Raw genomic sequence first — 17,471 nt, 5'->3', positions numbered from 1 at the left:
TTTCCTGAATCTGAATCACCGGAAGGCAAAGGCCCATTTTGCTTTTGCGTTGAGACCAACTTGATCTGTTGCTCCTGATGTTTCCAACAAGTGTTAAATTTACTTTTCATTTCAAATTGAATAAACTCAGAATGCAAAAAAATGAGAAAAAAAAAATCTGACAATAAAATAAATTAAAATTGGCACAAAATTGGTAAATGTTTTGGACAAGTGCCTTTCTTGTTCTGCATCAGACATTCACTATCTAAATGACTTTCTGCTTTCATTGTAAACTTCTCATTTAAATTTTATGTAACAAAAAGGTGATTAAAAATGGTTCTAGTCGAACAAAGAACAACAGTATAATCAGACGAGCGCTAATAAGGATAGTAATGTAAAAATAAGCAATTCAAATAAAATCGAGATATTGAGGAGTTGTTTCCTTTATTCTGTAAAGTTCATTGCGGTAAATTACAAATTGTAAACATTAAGAAGATATGCCAAAAAAAATAAACTGGAAATAGCATAGTAATTAAAACACACTTACATACCGTTAGTATAAAGAGCACGGGTCCAACAAAGGCCCAGATTATGTCACTATGAATATTCAGCCAGCAGTGAGTATCTGCCAAATATTTATTGAACGAGGATGCCAAGGTCACACTTACAATAATGACTGGCAGGCCTGTAGAGAAAGATGGCAGACCTATTAATAATATTCAGAAGGATTATTATTTGTTCATTTTTTATAAAACGATAAATACAACTGTTAATGAATTGGTTGCATAAGTGATAAAGGTGATCTGAGTATACTTTATATTATAAAAGGAGCAAATTACAGATGCAGAACCATACGCCTAATAGGCAAATGGTATAAAAAAGTATAAAATAATTAGTACAAGAAAAAAAAAAAAAAGTAAGAAAGTATTATAGTAAGCAATCAGATTTGTGCAATCATTTTTCTAAGAGTTTAAAGAACATGAAAAACTCATTGGTTGGTGTGGTTATTAGTTTTGATAAGGTTATAAGTAGTTATTTTTAAGAGAAACACCTGGTAGAAGAATGGGCTGGGTTACAGAATTTGCACTAGAGCTAAGAAGTTTCAGTTTTCCATTTTCTACATTTCCCCTCATTTGTAAATTACGGTAAATTTTTATTTTAAATTATTTGCCCTACTTTCAATAAAACAGAAAACAAAACAAAACACTTTGTTATATATATTAATTAAAAAAAAACTCCAAGGAATTAAACCGTCTCAATTGCAAGAAAAACACAAAACTTATTTATTCATTCTAAGAGGCATCAATTTAATATTTTTTTTTACGTTTTTTGTATGTTTTTTTTGCAGAATGAGTTGAAGTTGTTAGTGGCACCATGTTGGGGTACATACAACTTTAGACCCAACTTCTTTACTCTTGACGGGATACTGCAGTTTTTTGACATTTTAAGTTGTATTTATTTTTTCATTATTTGCAGCACAAATTAAGTATTAACTTTATTCTGTGGAACAACACGATTATGGCGATACTCTACATTAAGATAGTTTTATTAATGCTTTCTTTCATTTGTACAATAAAAAGTCTGAAAAAAACACGTGTTTTTTTCACCACATTTTGTAAGTCGCAATTATCACATCTTTCCCTCACTGGAGCTGTATGAGGTCTTATGTTTTGTATGTTAACATGCAGATTTCATTGTTGCCATTTTGAAGTACATGACGGTATGTATCCTGCACTTTTGCCTATCTCTAGCGATGGACGAACCCGAACAGTAAAGTTTGGTGTCTGTACCAAGCACCTGCTGTTTGGGCATGGACACCGAACATGGACTTCACCATGAAGTCCGTGTTACTGTTCGGGTTCGGCCCCCCCCGAGCACCAGGTGTTTTGTTTTGCTGTCATGTGCATAACAGCGTGGCAAAAACTGCTTCTGATCGACGTAAAATCATCGCCGTCAGACAGAGAGCAGCGGTTACCACCCTGCCAAATGACAGTGTGAGCTCACAGCTGTGATCAGAGGTATAAAGTTTATTTCCGGTCAGTTGATGGGACTACCACTCCCATCAGCCGATGCCTGCTGCCGCTAACAACAGTGAGAGCAGGAGCGGCTGAAGGGAGTATTCATTTTAAAGAAATAATTTAAAAAAAACAGCTCGGGTTCCAAGTATTTTTGATAACCAGCCAGGCAAAACTCTCAGCTGTGGGCTGCAACCCTCAGCTGTCAGCTTCAGCAAGGCTGGTTATTAAGAATAGAGGGGTCCCCACTCAGATTTTTTCAATTATTTCATTAAATTAAAAAAAAAAAAAAAATGCGTGGGGTCCTCCCTATTTTTGACAACCAGCCAAGCTAAAGCAGACAGCTGGGGCTGGTATTCGCAGGCTGGTAAGGGGAACATGGATATTCCCTTTTAGCCTAAAAATAGCAGCCCGCAGCAGCCCAGAAAAGGCACATCTATTAGATACGCCAATTCTGGCACTTTGCCCAGCTCTTCCCACTTGCCTTGCAGTGGAGGCAAGTGGGGTACATATTTGTGGAGTTGATGTCACCTTTGTATTGTCAGGTGATGACATGCCCACGGCTTAGTAATGGAGAGGCGTCTAAGACACCTATCCATTACAAACCCTACAGTTGGATGGTAAATTAAGACAAAGACAAAAAAATAAAGTCCTTTATTTGAAATAAAACAAAACACACTTTTCCATTTTTATTTAAAAATAAACACAGTTATACTCACTTAACTCCACTGAATCCCTCGTCTCCTGTAATAAAATTAAAATTAAAAACAACAACATCCCTCACCTATCTGTCATTCTGTCCCATGCCACAATTGATGTCTGGGGGATGAACAGGTTTCAACCTGCATGGTGCCAAGATGCCACTGTCCAGTCTGAGAATCACTGCAGAATGAGCTGCTGTGAGCTCAGGCTCAGTGGCGTCATCGAGGTTACTGCAGGTCACTGAGGCTGCGTTCCCAGCCAGCAAATGGGACTGCAGTGACCTCAGTGAGATCCCCGCTAGCACTAGTCATTGAATAACCGCAGGTTCTACTCCCCTAAGGGTAAAAATTAAAATGAAAAAATATTTAAAACAATAACATGCAACACATATAATAAAAGTTAATCACATTATTATTACTCAGTGCTTGCCTTAGAAACAAAACCTTAAAATACAAAAACAGAACAGAATTGCTGTTATTTGTGATTTTTTATCCAACTTCATAAAAAGGTTTTTTTTGCCATTTTCAGTCAAACTAAAACCCATCCTGCAGAATTCAAACCTTTATATGTCAACGTAAAAGAAAACTAGTTGTATACACTTGTAGATTTTGGTTCAGCATAAAAGAAAAAAGCTTTACTACTACTACAATTACTCATGAACAGAAAAAAACATTTATTCTCAGGAATTGATGAATTGGCTAGTTGTTTACTCCCAGTGTTTAAACTGCCCAGCAACTCACAGAGGGTAAGAGAGTAGCTCAGGTATTGTGATTGAAAGCTTTTCTTTACAGGACAGACGTGGTTATGCCGGGTCTTTGTGTTGGAAGGTCACCGAACGGAGTTGCTAACACCATTGTCACAGGCATACATAGACATCGCTAATATGTTTTACAGGAATAATAGCAGAGGAGCACGCATGTATAAATAACGTAATATACAGCATGCCTGGCCTTGCATTCTTCACCTACGGACAATGCCCTTATAAAGGTATTACCAGATCCTGCACAGCCTCTTAAAATCTACATGAGCATTAAAATAAAATTGTACAAAAAAAAAAGAACCTCACCCCATCCAGTGATGTAGTAAAATTTCATTCTTCTGTCCTCACTCATGTTAACTGCAACGACTTTACTCCATAAGAGTAAGCCTTCCACCAACATCCATGCAAAGGCCGCCATATAAAAAAGATGGAGTCCAGCTGTAACGGTTACACATGCAGCCTAATAGAGGGAGCGAAAAAACAAAAGAGATTGAGGTTATATTTTGTGTTGTGTAGAGATGTCTAAATTTATGGTTTATTTAAAGCACAAATAGCAGAAAAGCACAATCGTGCCGACTTCATCCACCACAACATGGTAAAATTGCTGCTGGTGCACATATCCGTCTCATCAGTGCAGGTACTACCCACTGATTTTGAGTGGGTGGTTCCTCTTCATTATCATTCTGCCATAACTAAAAGGTACTGGAACTAATTGTTTATTCCTTCATCTAATGACATTGCCACCCTGAAGTACAGTAAAAGTCTGCAGTTTGACAGACAGGAGAGCAAAATCAGAAAAACAGAGACCCATACCTGACTTCTGGTAATTTGTTTCAGCTGCTAAAGACCAATTACATGGTAAAAAAAAAAAATTATGGAAAATATTTATGGATCTAAATTGCATAATTCGTTGAGAATAAAATGATATCAATGATCTCCAAATCAACAAAATTATTAACCAATTGAAGGGTGGATTTTAAATCACCCCGAAAATAAAAAAATAAAAAAAGTTCAATCACAGGAGGATTTAATCCTTCTACATTATTGCAAAACACTTTTTCAGTGATTCCTTTGTACCTCCGTTCATACTGCACCCACACACACAAATGATACACCATTTGAAAGGTAAACTTGCCCCCTTCAGCAAGAAAAAAGCCAAACAAACCACATATCCACGATGTGAACACAAAGTACAGTTTAAACATTAATTTTTATAAAACTGCAGTAAGGAAAAATGACCTGCAGGTGGCACCACACTACCCCAAAGCATACAAACACAAAGCTGAAACATCCTAACATTTGCCTTGGGGGCTTTCCAGCTTGCCGAACTCCTTGCCCAGCCGATTTCAGGCAGGTACATTTAAAATATTTGCTACATATGTGGAAGTAGAATAAAAGTAAAACTTTACCTGTTTAAGACTTCAGCTTTAAAACTGAAGATATAAATGAATGCAGCCTAAAAGGAAACGGACAGGTTCTGAACCATCAGATTTTCCGTATTATTGGACAGTCATTGAAAAGCCTATGTTCCTTCTAAGGTTGCAGCTTATTGGTGACCAGGAGTCTCCTCTGGTTCCAAGTAAAAAACTGCAGCGTTGACATAACTCAGACTGCACATTGTTTCCCGATGGGAGAGATTGGTGGAAACAACCTTGCAAAAATTGTAAAAAAAAATCCAACCGTAGGGAAAACAAAAGGTAAAATAATCTGCAGATATTACTTTTTTTTTTTTTAAAGGGATATTCCCAATTTTTATACAATGATGTAAATACGCTCAGATATGGGGTCAATTCTCTATCATTTTTACTGTCAAAGTGGCACTGCTGTACAGGAAGCTGCTCCGTTCACATACATATGGCTGTGTTGAACTTCCCTACACTGCAGATAGATGGCAGTGCTGCTGTGGAGGGGAAAAAAATGCTGCTGCCCCTGTTCTTTTGCAAGGTCCTGACAATCAGACCCCTTCTGATCAGTAAGTAAAATACCTGTCATGTCGGACACTGTTCAGACCAGGTCGTCTGACAGACAGCGGTAATTCCGCGTTTGACCACTGTTTGCTCATTGGCGTCAGCTAGTTTTCGTCTGGCTGCTCCGGGGTTAATTTATCTGATCCTCGGATTGGAAGCTGGGCCATGCCCATTTCCTTTAAATGGTTCTCCTGATCTTTGGGCGTCGCCGATTATAGCTTCTGTCTTATCCGTAGTTATCTCGGTCCGAAGTGGAGAGCTGGTTGTTGGAGAATCGTTGCTGGTGGTGTATTTTCCTTTGTCTTATTTACTCCTTCCTATATTTGTATTTATTTTGCCCTGCACCTTTATAGTGTATTCCTGATTGACTGCGGCGTGGTGTATATTTTCCTTTATCCCTGTTTGTTATTATTGTGGGTATTGGTCTATTGCATTCACTGGGTGGTGGGCGGTGGTGCTCAGTCTAGGGCTGTATCAGGAATCAGGGTGAGGGTGGAGGCCTGAACATGCACACCTTCAGTGTAAACTTCAGGTAGAGGGTCAGATAGGGTTACCCTAGTCTGAGGGAAATTGCAGGGGCCCGGGTTATTAGCTCTCGCCCTCCTTGTATCCCCTTGACATTATAATCGGCCTAACAAAACAAAAAAAAAAAGGGGGTTCCTTTTTTTTTTTTTTTCTTCTCTGTGTTTTGTCATGGATCCCATGACTTCCATAACCCGCCAGTTGGAGGCGCTGTCCCTACAGGTCACTGAGTTGAAGGGAGCAGTGCAGCAACAGGGACTAGCAGTATCTAATATACAGGCTGGAGCGACAGGAGGAGTTAATGAGCCCAAGTTTCCTTTGCCTGAAAAATTTGCTGGGGAACGCAGTAAATTTGTTTCTTTTCGTGAAGCTTGCAAACTGTATTTCCGTATGCGCCCGATCTCCTCTGGTAATGAGGCTCAACGTGTGGGCCTGGTGTTGTCATTATGAAGCGGGGATCCCCAAGCATGGGCATTTTCATTGCCGTCTGATTCTGCTGCATTTAACTCAGTGGAGAGTTTATTTTCTGCTCTAGGACACATTTATCCAGTCAGAATGGCTCTAGCAGAATCTAAGTTACGCACTATTTGCCAGGGGGAGCGTGTTGCAGAGGATTACTGTTCTGAATTTCGCTGCTGGGCGGTTGACACTCAGTGGAATGAGCCAGCATTGTGGAGTCACTTTATTCATGGAGTTTCTAATAGGGTTAAAAAAGCCCTCCTGATGTACGAGACTCCTGCTTCACTAGATTCCGCTATGAGTCTTGTTGTCCGCATTGATCGCCGTTTGCGTCAGGGGAATCATGAGACGCCGCCTGTGGGTGAAGGTTTAGGTTCACGTGAGGTTGCTGCAGGTGTGCCCACGGAATCTATGCAAATCGCAGGGGTGTCACATGTTAAGAATCGTACCCCTGTGCTCAGGAAGCAGGGAGCCTGTTTTTTCTGCGGTAAAACTGGTCATTTTATTAATATCTGTCCTCTGCTGTTAAAGAAAAACGCAACGGCGGAAAACTTCTGAGCTCAGAGGGTGTGGAGGAGTCCAATCTGAGCTTATGTATATCCTCCATGATGATTTCTCAGTGCATGCTCCCTGCCAAAGTTGTTGTCGCTGGCAGAGAGATACCAATCACTATTTTTGTGGATAGTGGTTCCGCCACAAATCTCATTGATGAGGAGTTTGCGTGCACTGCTGGTTTTAAGACTGAAAAACTGCCTCATCCTATCCGTGTGGTCACCATCAATTCTGCTCCTCTTCCACAGGGGGAGATTACTGAGTTCGTGGCTGAGGTTAAACTCCACATTGGGGTTCTTCATTTCGAGCAGGTCACATGTAAGGTGCTCAAGAGTCTTCCGGCACAATTGGTTCTGGGTTTTCCATGGTTGTCTACACACAACCCGGTGATTGACTGGAAAACTCAGGACATAATCCAGTGGAGTGATTTCTGTCAGGAGAATTGCCTGGCCACATGTGTGTCCGCTGTGACTTCAAGCGTTCCTGAGTCACTTCAGGATTATGCGGATGTGTTCTCTGAGAAGGGTTGTTCAGAGTTTCCGCCACACCGCTCCTATGACTGTTCTATCAGGTTTAAACCAGGGGCCAAGTTGCCTAAAGCAAGGATGTTCAACATCTCCGGTCCGGAGAGACAAGCGCTCAAGGATTACATAATACTGATTACTGAATAGATCTAGGCATTCTGACCAATGTCACAGATGATACGTCATAAATTTAAAACATAGTGTCTTTAAATAAATAAATTGCCTGAAGCAGGTATTACCTGTGGTACTGCCGTCTCCTGGATGTGCCACTCCCCGACGCGCGTTTCGGCGTCAGCCTTCGTCAGGCCTAGATCCATTCAGCAGGTACCCGTGTATACACTTTTATTCCCAACGTATATTTGGCCGCACATTTGCACCTTATATTGATACTCTGGCCGCACTTACTAGCACTTGTTGCACTTTACGCTGGTATATCAATACATACACACACGTTCTATCGCACTTGCAGTTACTATGTGCACTTTAGCCTACAAAGCACTTTAGGCACTACTATATATATTTTATATTTATTTATTATTTATTATTTTTTCCTTTGTATATTTATTATTTTAGTGTGTGTATATACAATTTTCAGTTCTGTTTTGGTTTATATACATTTATTTATTTATTTGTATTACATCATCACCCTATCATAGCAGGACTGTTTATTGCTTTTTTCTCCTTGGTATTGTGCCCTCTTTTTGTATTTGGAGTCTGCCAAGCGTCTGTCTCCCAGGCAGGCTCGCTGGGCATTGTTTTTCACGCGGTTCAACTTTGTTGTCACTTACAGACCAGAGTCTAAAAACACTAAGGCGGATGCTCTGTCCAGGTGTTTTCCGGGGGGAGAACCTCGGGAAGACCCAGTACCCATTCTCCAAAAGGGTGTTGTGGTTTCAGCCCTCACTACCGAGGTTGAGGCTGAGATTGCCGAGGCTCAGGAGGAGGTACCATCTGAGCTTCCCATCAACAAATCTTTTGTACCGCTTCATCTCCGCCTTAAGGTGTTGGCGGAGCATCATGATACTGTCATGGCTGGCCACCCAGGGGTTAGAGGTACTTTGGAGTTGGTGTCACGTCGGTTTTGGTGGCCCAAAATCCGACAGGACGTGGTCTCATATGTGTCAGCTTGCACCACGTGCGCTAGGGCGAAGACGCCCCGCTCCCGTCCTGTTGGCACACTACTTCCTCTGGAGGTACCTAGTAAGCCATGGACGGAAATCTCCATGGATTTCATCACGGATTTGCCTCCCTCAGCTGGGAACACGGTCATTTTGGTGATTGTGGATCGGTTTTCAAAAATGTCGCACTTTGTGTCTTTGCCTTCTTTACCTAACGCTAAGACTCTTGATCAGGTGTTTGTGCAGGAGGTGGTCAGGCTTCATGGAGTTCCGTCTGACATCGTGTCAGATAGGGGTACTCAGTTTGTAGCAAAATTTTGGAAACCATTTTGCTCACGGCTGGGGATCAAGTTGTCTCATTCGTCTGCGTTTCATCCCCAGTCAAATGGTCAGACCGAGCGTATGAACCAAAATTTGGAGCAGTACTTGCGCTGCTTTGTCTCTGATAACCAGGAGGAGTGGTCTACCTTTCTTCCTTTGGCTGAGTTTGCCATCAATAATCACAGCCAGGAGTCGTCTGGGGAGTCTCCGTTTTTTTGTGTTTACGGGCTACATCCTCAGTTTTGTACGCTGAGTCAGAGAGGCTCTTCCGGCGTTCCGGAGGAAGACCAGTTAGGAACACAATTGTCATCAGTCTGGAGGAGAGTGAAACACCGCCTGAGTGTGGGTGCTAGGTACAAACGTGTGGCTGACAGTAGGCGTGTGCCAGGTCCGGACCTGAGTGTTGATGACTGGGTGTGGTTATCCACAAAAAACATAAGACTCAAGATACCATCCCTTAAATTGGGTCCACGGTTTATTGGTCCATTTAGGGTCACCGCCGTCATTAACCCAGTAGCGTACCGACTGGAGCTCCCTACGGTGTATAAAATACACAACGTGTTCCACAGGTCTCTTCTTAAGAAGGTGGTGGGTTCTGTGGATGCGGCGCCTATGCCACCTCCAGTCTTGGTGGATGGTAACCTGGAATTTGAAGTCTCCAGGGTGGTTGACTCTCATGTGGTGCGCCGCACTTTACAATATTTGGTACACTGGTGTGGTTATGGGCCTGAGGAGAGTTCCTGGGTACCAGCCTCGGACATTCATGCGGATCGGCTAGTCAGGTGTTTTTATCGTCGCCATCTGGACAAGCCGGGTCCTATAAGCCGTGAGGGCCCTGGGGTCCCTCATAGAAGGCGGGGTACTGTCATGTCGGACACTGTTCAGACCAGGTCGTCTGACAGACAGCGGTAATTCCGCGTTTGACCACTGTTTGCTCATTGGCGTCAGCTAGTTTTCGTCTGGCTGCTCCGGGGTTAATTTATCTGATCCTCGGATTGGAAGCTGGGCCATGCCCATTTCCTTTAAATGGTTCTCCTGATCTTTGGGCATCGCCGATTATAGCTTCTGTCTTATCCGTAGTTATCTCGGTCCGGAGTGGAGAGCTGGTTGTTGGAGAATCGTTGCTGGTGGTGTATTTTCCTTTGTCTTATTTACTCCTTCCTATATTTGTATTTATTTTGCCCTGCACCTTTATAGTGTATTCCTGATTGACTGCGGCGTGGTGTATATTTTCCTTTATCCTTGTTTGTTATTATTGTGGGTATTGGTCTATTGCATTCACTGGGTGGTGGGCGGTGGTGCTCAGTCTAGGGCTGTATCAGGAATCAGGGTGAGGGTGGAGGCCTGAACATGCACACCTTCAGTGTAAACTTCAGGTAGAGGGTCAGATAGGGTTACCCTAGTCTGAGGGAAATTGCAGGGGCCCGGGTTATTAGCTCTCGCCCTCCTTGTATCCCCGTGACAATACCATTATGTTTAATGTTGGGGATCTCCTTTAGGCTGGAGTCACAGACAAAACAAAAACAAAACAAAACAAAACAAAAAAAAGTCCATTTTACACAGACGTGAATCACAGAAAAGTTCCCTGAACAGTGATCCGTATGTCCTCCATGTGCAGTGCGAGGATGCAATTTTCTCGCATGTAAGCACCCGGCCATGTGACATCCGTATGGCGAGATTTGCTCAGTGACACATACCTCTCTGTGTTCATCATCTCATTAAATACATTTACATTTGACCAGCTTGATTTTCCTGAAATTGCTTGTGCCCCGACAACTATGGTTGAGCGAAACGGGTCGGCCATTTTCAGAAGTCGCCGACTTTTGGCAAAGTCGGGTTTCATGAAACCCGACCCGACCCCTGTGTGGGGTCGGCCATGAGGTCGGCGATCTTCTGAATCTAGTATCGGAATTCCGATACCGAGTTCCGATATGTTTGCGATATCGGAACTCGGTATCGGAATCCACATTTAAGTGTAAAATAAAGAATTAAAATAAAAAATATTGCTATACTCACCTCTCCGACGCAGCCTGGACATCGCTGCTGGTAACCGGCATCTTCCGTTCCTAAGAATGGCGCTTGAAAGACCTTTCGATGACGTCACGGCTTGTGATTGGTCGTGGCGGCCCACGTGACCGCTGAGCGACCAATCACAACAAGCCGTGACGTAATTCTCAGGTCCTAAATTCCTCATTCTAGGAATTTAGGCCATGAGAATTACGTCACGGCTTGTGATTGGTCGCTGAGCGGTCACGTGGGCCGCCGCGACCAATCACAAGCCGTGACGTCATCGAAAGGTCCTTCACGCGCTGATTCTTAAGAAGGAAGGCTGCCGGAAAGAAGCAGGGTGCGTCCGAGGGTGAGTATATACCTAATAGGAATATACCGTATTTTTTGGCATATAAGACGCACTTTTCCCCCAAAAAAAAAGGGGGGAAAATGGGGGGTGCGTCTTATATTCGCAATGCAGGCTTACCGTGGACCGTGGCGGCAGAGATGCGGCGGCAGAGGTGTGGAGATGAGGAGGCGCAGTGAGCGGGGTCCCTTTCCCCGGTGAGGTGATGCAGCAGCCCCGGTAATGCAGCAGGGCCGGGTGAATCCTGTTGTTATCGGTGCGCGCGGCCATCTTCCTGAGGCCGCGCGTTCGCAGATGGAGCTCTGCTGCCCGGGGCTTCAGGAAAATGGCCGCGGGATGCCGCGCGTGCGCAGATGGGGATCGTGGCGGCCATTTTCCTGAAGCCCCGGGCAGCAGAGCTCCATCTGCGAACGCGCGGCCTCAGGAAGATGGCCGCGCGCACCGATAACAACAGGATTCACCCGGCCCTGCTGCATTACCGGGGCTGCTGCATCACCTCACCAGGGAAAGGGACCCCTCTAACGCCATACCTCTCACTGTGCCTCCTCATCCCAACACCTCTGCCGGTAACCACTGCTGCCACCCTCCCATGGACACCAGGCCGTGGCGTCGCCCACCTAAGCAGGAAGGGACCCTGCTCAGGTGCACGCCGTACCTCCTCACCCCACCTCTGCCGACACCATGCCTCCTGTGACCCTGCTCTGCCACCACCAGCCCACAGGTAAGATACTGTAAATTCGGACAATAAGACGGACCCCCATCTTATAAAAAATCTTTTTTTCTGCAATTTTCACCCCAAATTTGGGGTGCGTCTTATGGTCCGGTGCGTCTTATAGTCCGCGAAATATGGTACTCACCCTCGGCTTCTTTCCGGCAGCCTTTCTTCTTAAGAATGAGCGCGTGAAGGACCTTTCGATGACGTCACGGCTTGTGATTGGTCGCGGCGGCCCACGTGACCGCTCAGCGACCAATCACAAGCAGTGACGTAATTCTCATGGCCTAAATTCCTAGAATGAGGAATTTAGGACCTGAGAATTACATCACGGATTGTTGTGATTGGTCGCTCAGCGGTCACGTGGGCCGCCGCGACCAATCACAAGCCGTGACGTCATCGAAAGGTCTTTCAAGCGCCATTCTTAGGAACGGAAGATGCCAATTACTACCAGGGCGCATCAGAGGGTGAGTATATCAATATTTTTTATTTTAATTCTTTATTTTACACTTAAATATGGATCTCAGGGCCTGAAGGAGAGTTTCCTCTCCTTCAGACCCTGGGAACCATAGTATCCCATTGCACTGCATTGGGTTTCGCGTTTTGGCCGACCCCAACCCCGACTTTTTTATAGGATCGGCCGATTTCACTCGACCCGACTTTTTTATAAAAATAAAAGTCGCTCAACCCTACCGACAACCAATGTGCGAAAATTTCGCACGGGCCAACTAGTTTCCATGAATTACTAAACGGTAACTCCGTGTGACTCAATCGTGTGTATGGCCCCAAATGCCTGTATGCACTCCCATTAGCATCTTTTTGGTATGCTACTGATATGATGGTAGATGTTGTCCAGGTTGATATCCTTATGGATCTAATTAAGAGAATCTGTGCGTTTCTTGGACAGTCTGTGGTACTACTTGGCGACGTCAGATGAGGTGCACCGATACATAATGCGGCAGAAGTACAAAACAGAAATCAGCTTCGGGGGAACTTGAGAGACAATTAATGATGTCAAGGGTTTTATCACCCAGGAACTAGCTACGATTTGTCCTGCACCGTCCCTATACCTAACAGAAGTCAAAGTACCCTCAAAGGATATACCTTCCCTGGGGAATCAGCAAATCTTTTTGTGACAGCTGGTATGGATGTGCCATCATGGAGGACCTGTGTAGAGCATTTTTGTTTTCTTTATTGTTTTCCTGTTTTTGAGTGTTAGTTTCCCCTTCTTGTTGATTTATGCCATCATATAAAAAACCCACCAAAAGATTTAAAGAGAAAATGTTCCCGTTTTCTACCTCCGTGTACCACTGAGTGAATTAAACTGCAGCAGATGGTGTTTCAAATGCGGGCAACATTTCAGGAACACCAGTAGCAGCCGTGGTCAAACTGCATATCCTGGGTAAAGGAAGCCACAAGCCAGGGCACGACATCAGGCAAAATGGAGGGCGTGCTCAAGTGTCTCGTGAACGTGCAGCAGCAGCAACAGCTGGCACATCAGGAGAGGAGTTAGCTGCTTATCCAGGATATGAAGCAGCAGCAGCTACAGTAGCAGCAGTTCCAACAACAGCAGCAATACCAACAGGACCTTGTCAAACAACAGCAGCAGCAGATTGAGTTGCTTGCCGAGGTAGTTCGTGGGAGACCATAAGCCAATTCCAGAAGTCCAGGTGACGACACATCCGACCGGAAGGCGGCAATATGAGCAACGCAGAAAATGAAGCCAGGTGATAATATAGAGGCATTTCTGACTGTGTTCGAGCAGGCTGCAGAGCAGAAGTAGCTGCCCCCAGAGCAGAGGGCAGAGGTACTTGCCACCTAATTGTCTGGCAAACCCCAGAAGGCTTATGACTTGGCCTTACAAGATGCCCGGGAATATGACAAATTAAAAATCAAGATATTGGTATGCTCCTGGGTCATTATGTCTGTCAGAGCCCAGAGGGTTCATAACTGGGCATATTGCGGTGAGAAACTCCCTCGCTCTCAGATGTTTGACATACTGCATCTGGTACATAAATGGTCGCAGCCAAAATCCTCCCCTCCAGCCCAGATGGTCGAGCAGGTGGTCATGGACAGGTTTCCTCACTCCCTCCCCAGGCTGGTGCAGACCTGTGTTGCCCAGGGTGACCCCCGGAATGTGAATGACCTGGATCCTCATAGAAAGGTATCAAGTGGTTGAGAGGTCCCCAAGGAAGCCAGGGGGTGGTGCACCTCCATACTGAGGTACCCAGTGGTAGCCCGAATCCCTAACAGAGAGGTAGCAGAGCCACCACAGGGGAGAGTCCAAGGTCCCAAGAAGATGCTGAGGGGTTGCCAAAGATGCTGGTAAAGACCTGATTTGCTGAAGGTGCCACGGTCCTGAACACAAAGCGGCCCGTTGTGCTATGTATTCCGAGCAGCTGGATTGTAGCCTAGGCAGGTTCTGCTCGTACAATGCTTATCCCGCCACTTGCAGTGTGGACTATCAGCCCAGAGAGGTGCTGCAGTCATAAATGGGGTGTGGATGTCAGGACTGTTGGACTCAGGGAGTTTGGTGACCGTGATAAGGGCCACACTCTCCCACCAACTGATCCCAGGAAAACATGTGAGTGTCTGCTGTATCCACAGGGACAACAAAGACTAACCCATTGCCAGAGTGTTGATAAAAACGAGCCGGGTACTGAGTCCCATGAGGTCAGGGTTGTAAAAGACTTACTGCACCCCGTGATAATCAGGCAGGACTTCAGCCTGTTTTAGAACTTGTAGGCAAGGGCAGGGATGCTAAGTGACTCGGACAGGAGCCAGCTCAACCCTGATAATTCCCCATCACAGTTGGAGGTGGATAAGTTCTTCTTGTGTTTCCTGGCAGATGATGAGGATGAGACAGTTGCCAGTGAAGCAGAGGTCCATGAACTGGGGGTTTCTGGGGAAAATTTGGGGTTTGCTCAAATGTGGGATCTTGCCCTTAAAAAGGCCATTCGAAAATGTGTCTGTAATAGAGGAGTTTGCTCAAGGGTTGGGGCTGACACCAGGTTCCCACACTTTTCAGTCAATGGCGAGTTACTGTATCGGGTGACCAAACTGAGGGGAGTTGAGGTAGTGGAGCAACTGTTGTTGCCAGGTCCTTACCAGCGGAGGGTTTTAAACATGTCCCATTCACATGTTTTGGGAGGATATCTGGGGATAGAGAAAACACAGGAGAAGATAATGCAGAAGTTCTATTGGCCAGGGTGTTACCAAGAGACCCTAAATTATTGTAGGCCCTGCCCCACTGCCAGACAACCACTCCCTCTACTCACTTCCGAAGTCCCCTAGTCCATTTACCGATGATAGAGATCCCATTTGAGAGAATTACCATAGATTTGGTGGTTCCTCTAGTTAAGTCTTCACGAGGGAATCAATACATTCTTGTGGTCATGGATTGTGTGACCTGGTACCCTGAAGCAGTGCCACTAAAACTCTTCGATCAAGAGTATTGCCCAGGAACTTGTCTATATTTTTGCTAGGATGGGCCTGCCAAAGGTGATTATGACAGACCGGGGAACCCTTTCATGAGCAAGGTTATAAGGGAGTTGTGTAAGGTCCTTCACATTGCCCAGCTGCGAACCTCAGTCTACCATCCGTAGACAGACTGCCTAGTAGAGCGCTTCAAAAGACCTTCAAGGCGATGCTCATGAAGTCATTGAAAAGAACGGACGAGGCAGACTATCTGCTTCCGTTTTTGCTCTTCTCTATCAGGGAAGTTCCCTAGGCCTCCACTGGATTCTCACCGATCGAGCTTCTGTATGGTAGACATCCGCTGTATAGCAGACATATCGCCAAGGAACCCTGGGAAGACAAGGTCACGCCACACCGGAGCATCATAGAGCATGTAGCCCAGATACAGGAGAGGATGGCAAAAGTAGTGCCTATCGTGAAGGAGCATCTTCTCCAGGCACAGGCAAGAGTGTATAACGGCTCAGCGAGGCTAAGGCAGTTCCAGCCCAGGGACCGCATGCTAGTGCTTATCCCCACTGTGGAGAGCAAGTTGCTGGCCAAGTGGCAAAGTCTATACAAGGTGGTAGAAAAACTGGGCAAGGTGAATTACAAAATACACAAAAAAGTTTAGTGTGTGCTCACCACCTCCTAGAGCGTGCGGATCCTCCTGTGCGGCAAGTTTTCTGAACTTAGAAAAAAATATAAGACCAGCTCTAAGTCGTTAAAACGTGTTTGATTTTAATGTCTGGACTATGACTTAATTGTTTTAATATGTTTTTTGAAGTTATGGAATTAAAGAAAATGGATTTTATGGACTTACAGAACTGGAATTATATTTTTTCTAAGAGGTGAATTACAAGGTACACCAGCCAGGTCGAAGAAAGCCACACCAAATATACCAAGTGAACTTGCTCAAGCCATGGCGAGAGCGGGAATTGCTGGAAACCCCTTGCTTGGGAGCCAGTCCCAAAGTCACAGTTGACGATGTTACCATTGCAGAGACTTTAACTGTGTCCCAGATACAACAATGCAGAGAGCTGTTGCAGCAAAACCGTGACCTGTTATCAGAGTTGCAAAGGCATATGCAGGTGGTAGAGCATTACGTTTTAACAGAACTGCATATAAGGGTGAACGACAGGCCCTATAGAATTCCCAAAGCACGTCAGCAGCTAATATATCAAATGAGGTGAAGAGAATGTTAGACCTTGGGGTGATTGAAGAGTCGAAAAGTGGATGGTTGAGTAACTGCACAATTGACAGTCCTCCTTCAAGGCACAAGCTCGTTGATGATTAAATGGTCTGCTGAGACAGATAGCTTTCCAGGAGCTGAAGCAGGCTCTGTGTAAACATTCGGTTCTGGTCAAACCAGACTTCAGCAAAGAGTTTTTGGTCCAGACAGATGCATCACAATTCCGCTTGGAGCTGTGCCGTCTCAAGTAAATGGGGAAAAGCATCCCATCCTGTATTTGAGCCGGAAGCTCTCTTCATGCAGGAGAAACTATGCCATCATCGTGAAGGAGTGCTTAGCCACAAAGTGGGCTATAGATACCCTAAGATTACCTGCTAGGCCATAGGTTTAAGCTAGTATCTAACTAAGCCCCTCTGAGATGATTGAGGGAACAGAATGGTAAGAATGCTCGGGTAACTAGATGATTCTTAGATCTCCAAGATTTCCATTTTTACTATCGAGCATATACCAGGGAAGTTGCATGGTAACGCAGATGCCCTGTCCAGACTCCCCTGCTTAGTGAGTGAAGGTGCCAAATCCCCCTATGGGGGTGGGGGAAATATGTAACAAATTGACTGGTAAAGTGCTGGAGGGGAGATATGTGGCATCAGTGATATAAAACCCAGAGTTTTATTCTCCAGCACACTAAGTGCAGTGAAGGGTTAATCTAATTTATACAATGAGCTGGCTTTTATGTGGACATCGATAGAGTGAGTGGGAGGATGTCCACATTATCTTCACCCCATGTGCGGCTTAAATAGCTGGGCTTCAGAGGCAGTCTGGGTTCAGCAGGACTGGAG

The 17,471-nt window shown here is 44.9% G+C and overlaps 1 protein-coding gene across 1 annotated transcript in view; it reads right to left on the bottom strand.

Annotated features, from left to right (window-relative positions):
• ADGRD2 (adhesion G protein-coupled receptor D2) overlaps positions 1 to 17,471 on the bottom strand; it is a 385,952-nt gene that overhangs the window by 213,727 nt on the left and 154,754 nt on the right. The window contains exons 17-18 of the mRNA XM_077283561.1: positions 3,763 to 3,916; positions 531 to 664 (exon numbers count right to left, since the gene is read on the bottom strand). Of these exons, the coding sequence (XP_077139676.1) occupies positions 531 to 664; positions 3,763 to 3,916 (288 nt within the window). The remainder of the gene's footprint in view (positions 1 to 530; positions 665 to 3,762; positions 3,917 to 17,471) is intronic.

This window comes from Ranitomeya variabilis, chromosome 2 (genome assembly GCF_051348905.1).
Source record: "Ranitomeya variabilis isolate aRanVar5 chromosome 2, aRanVar5.hap1, whole genome shotgun sequence".
Lineage (NCBI taxonomy): Eukaryota > Metazoa > Chordata > Amphibia > Anura > Dendrobatidae > Ranitomeya > Ranitomeya variabilis.
This window is presented reverse-complemented; position numbering and strand designations above follow the sequence as displayed.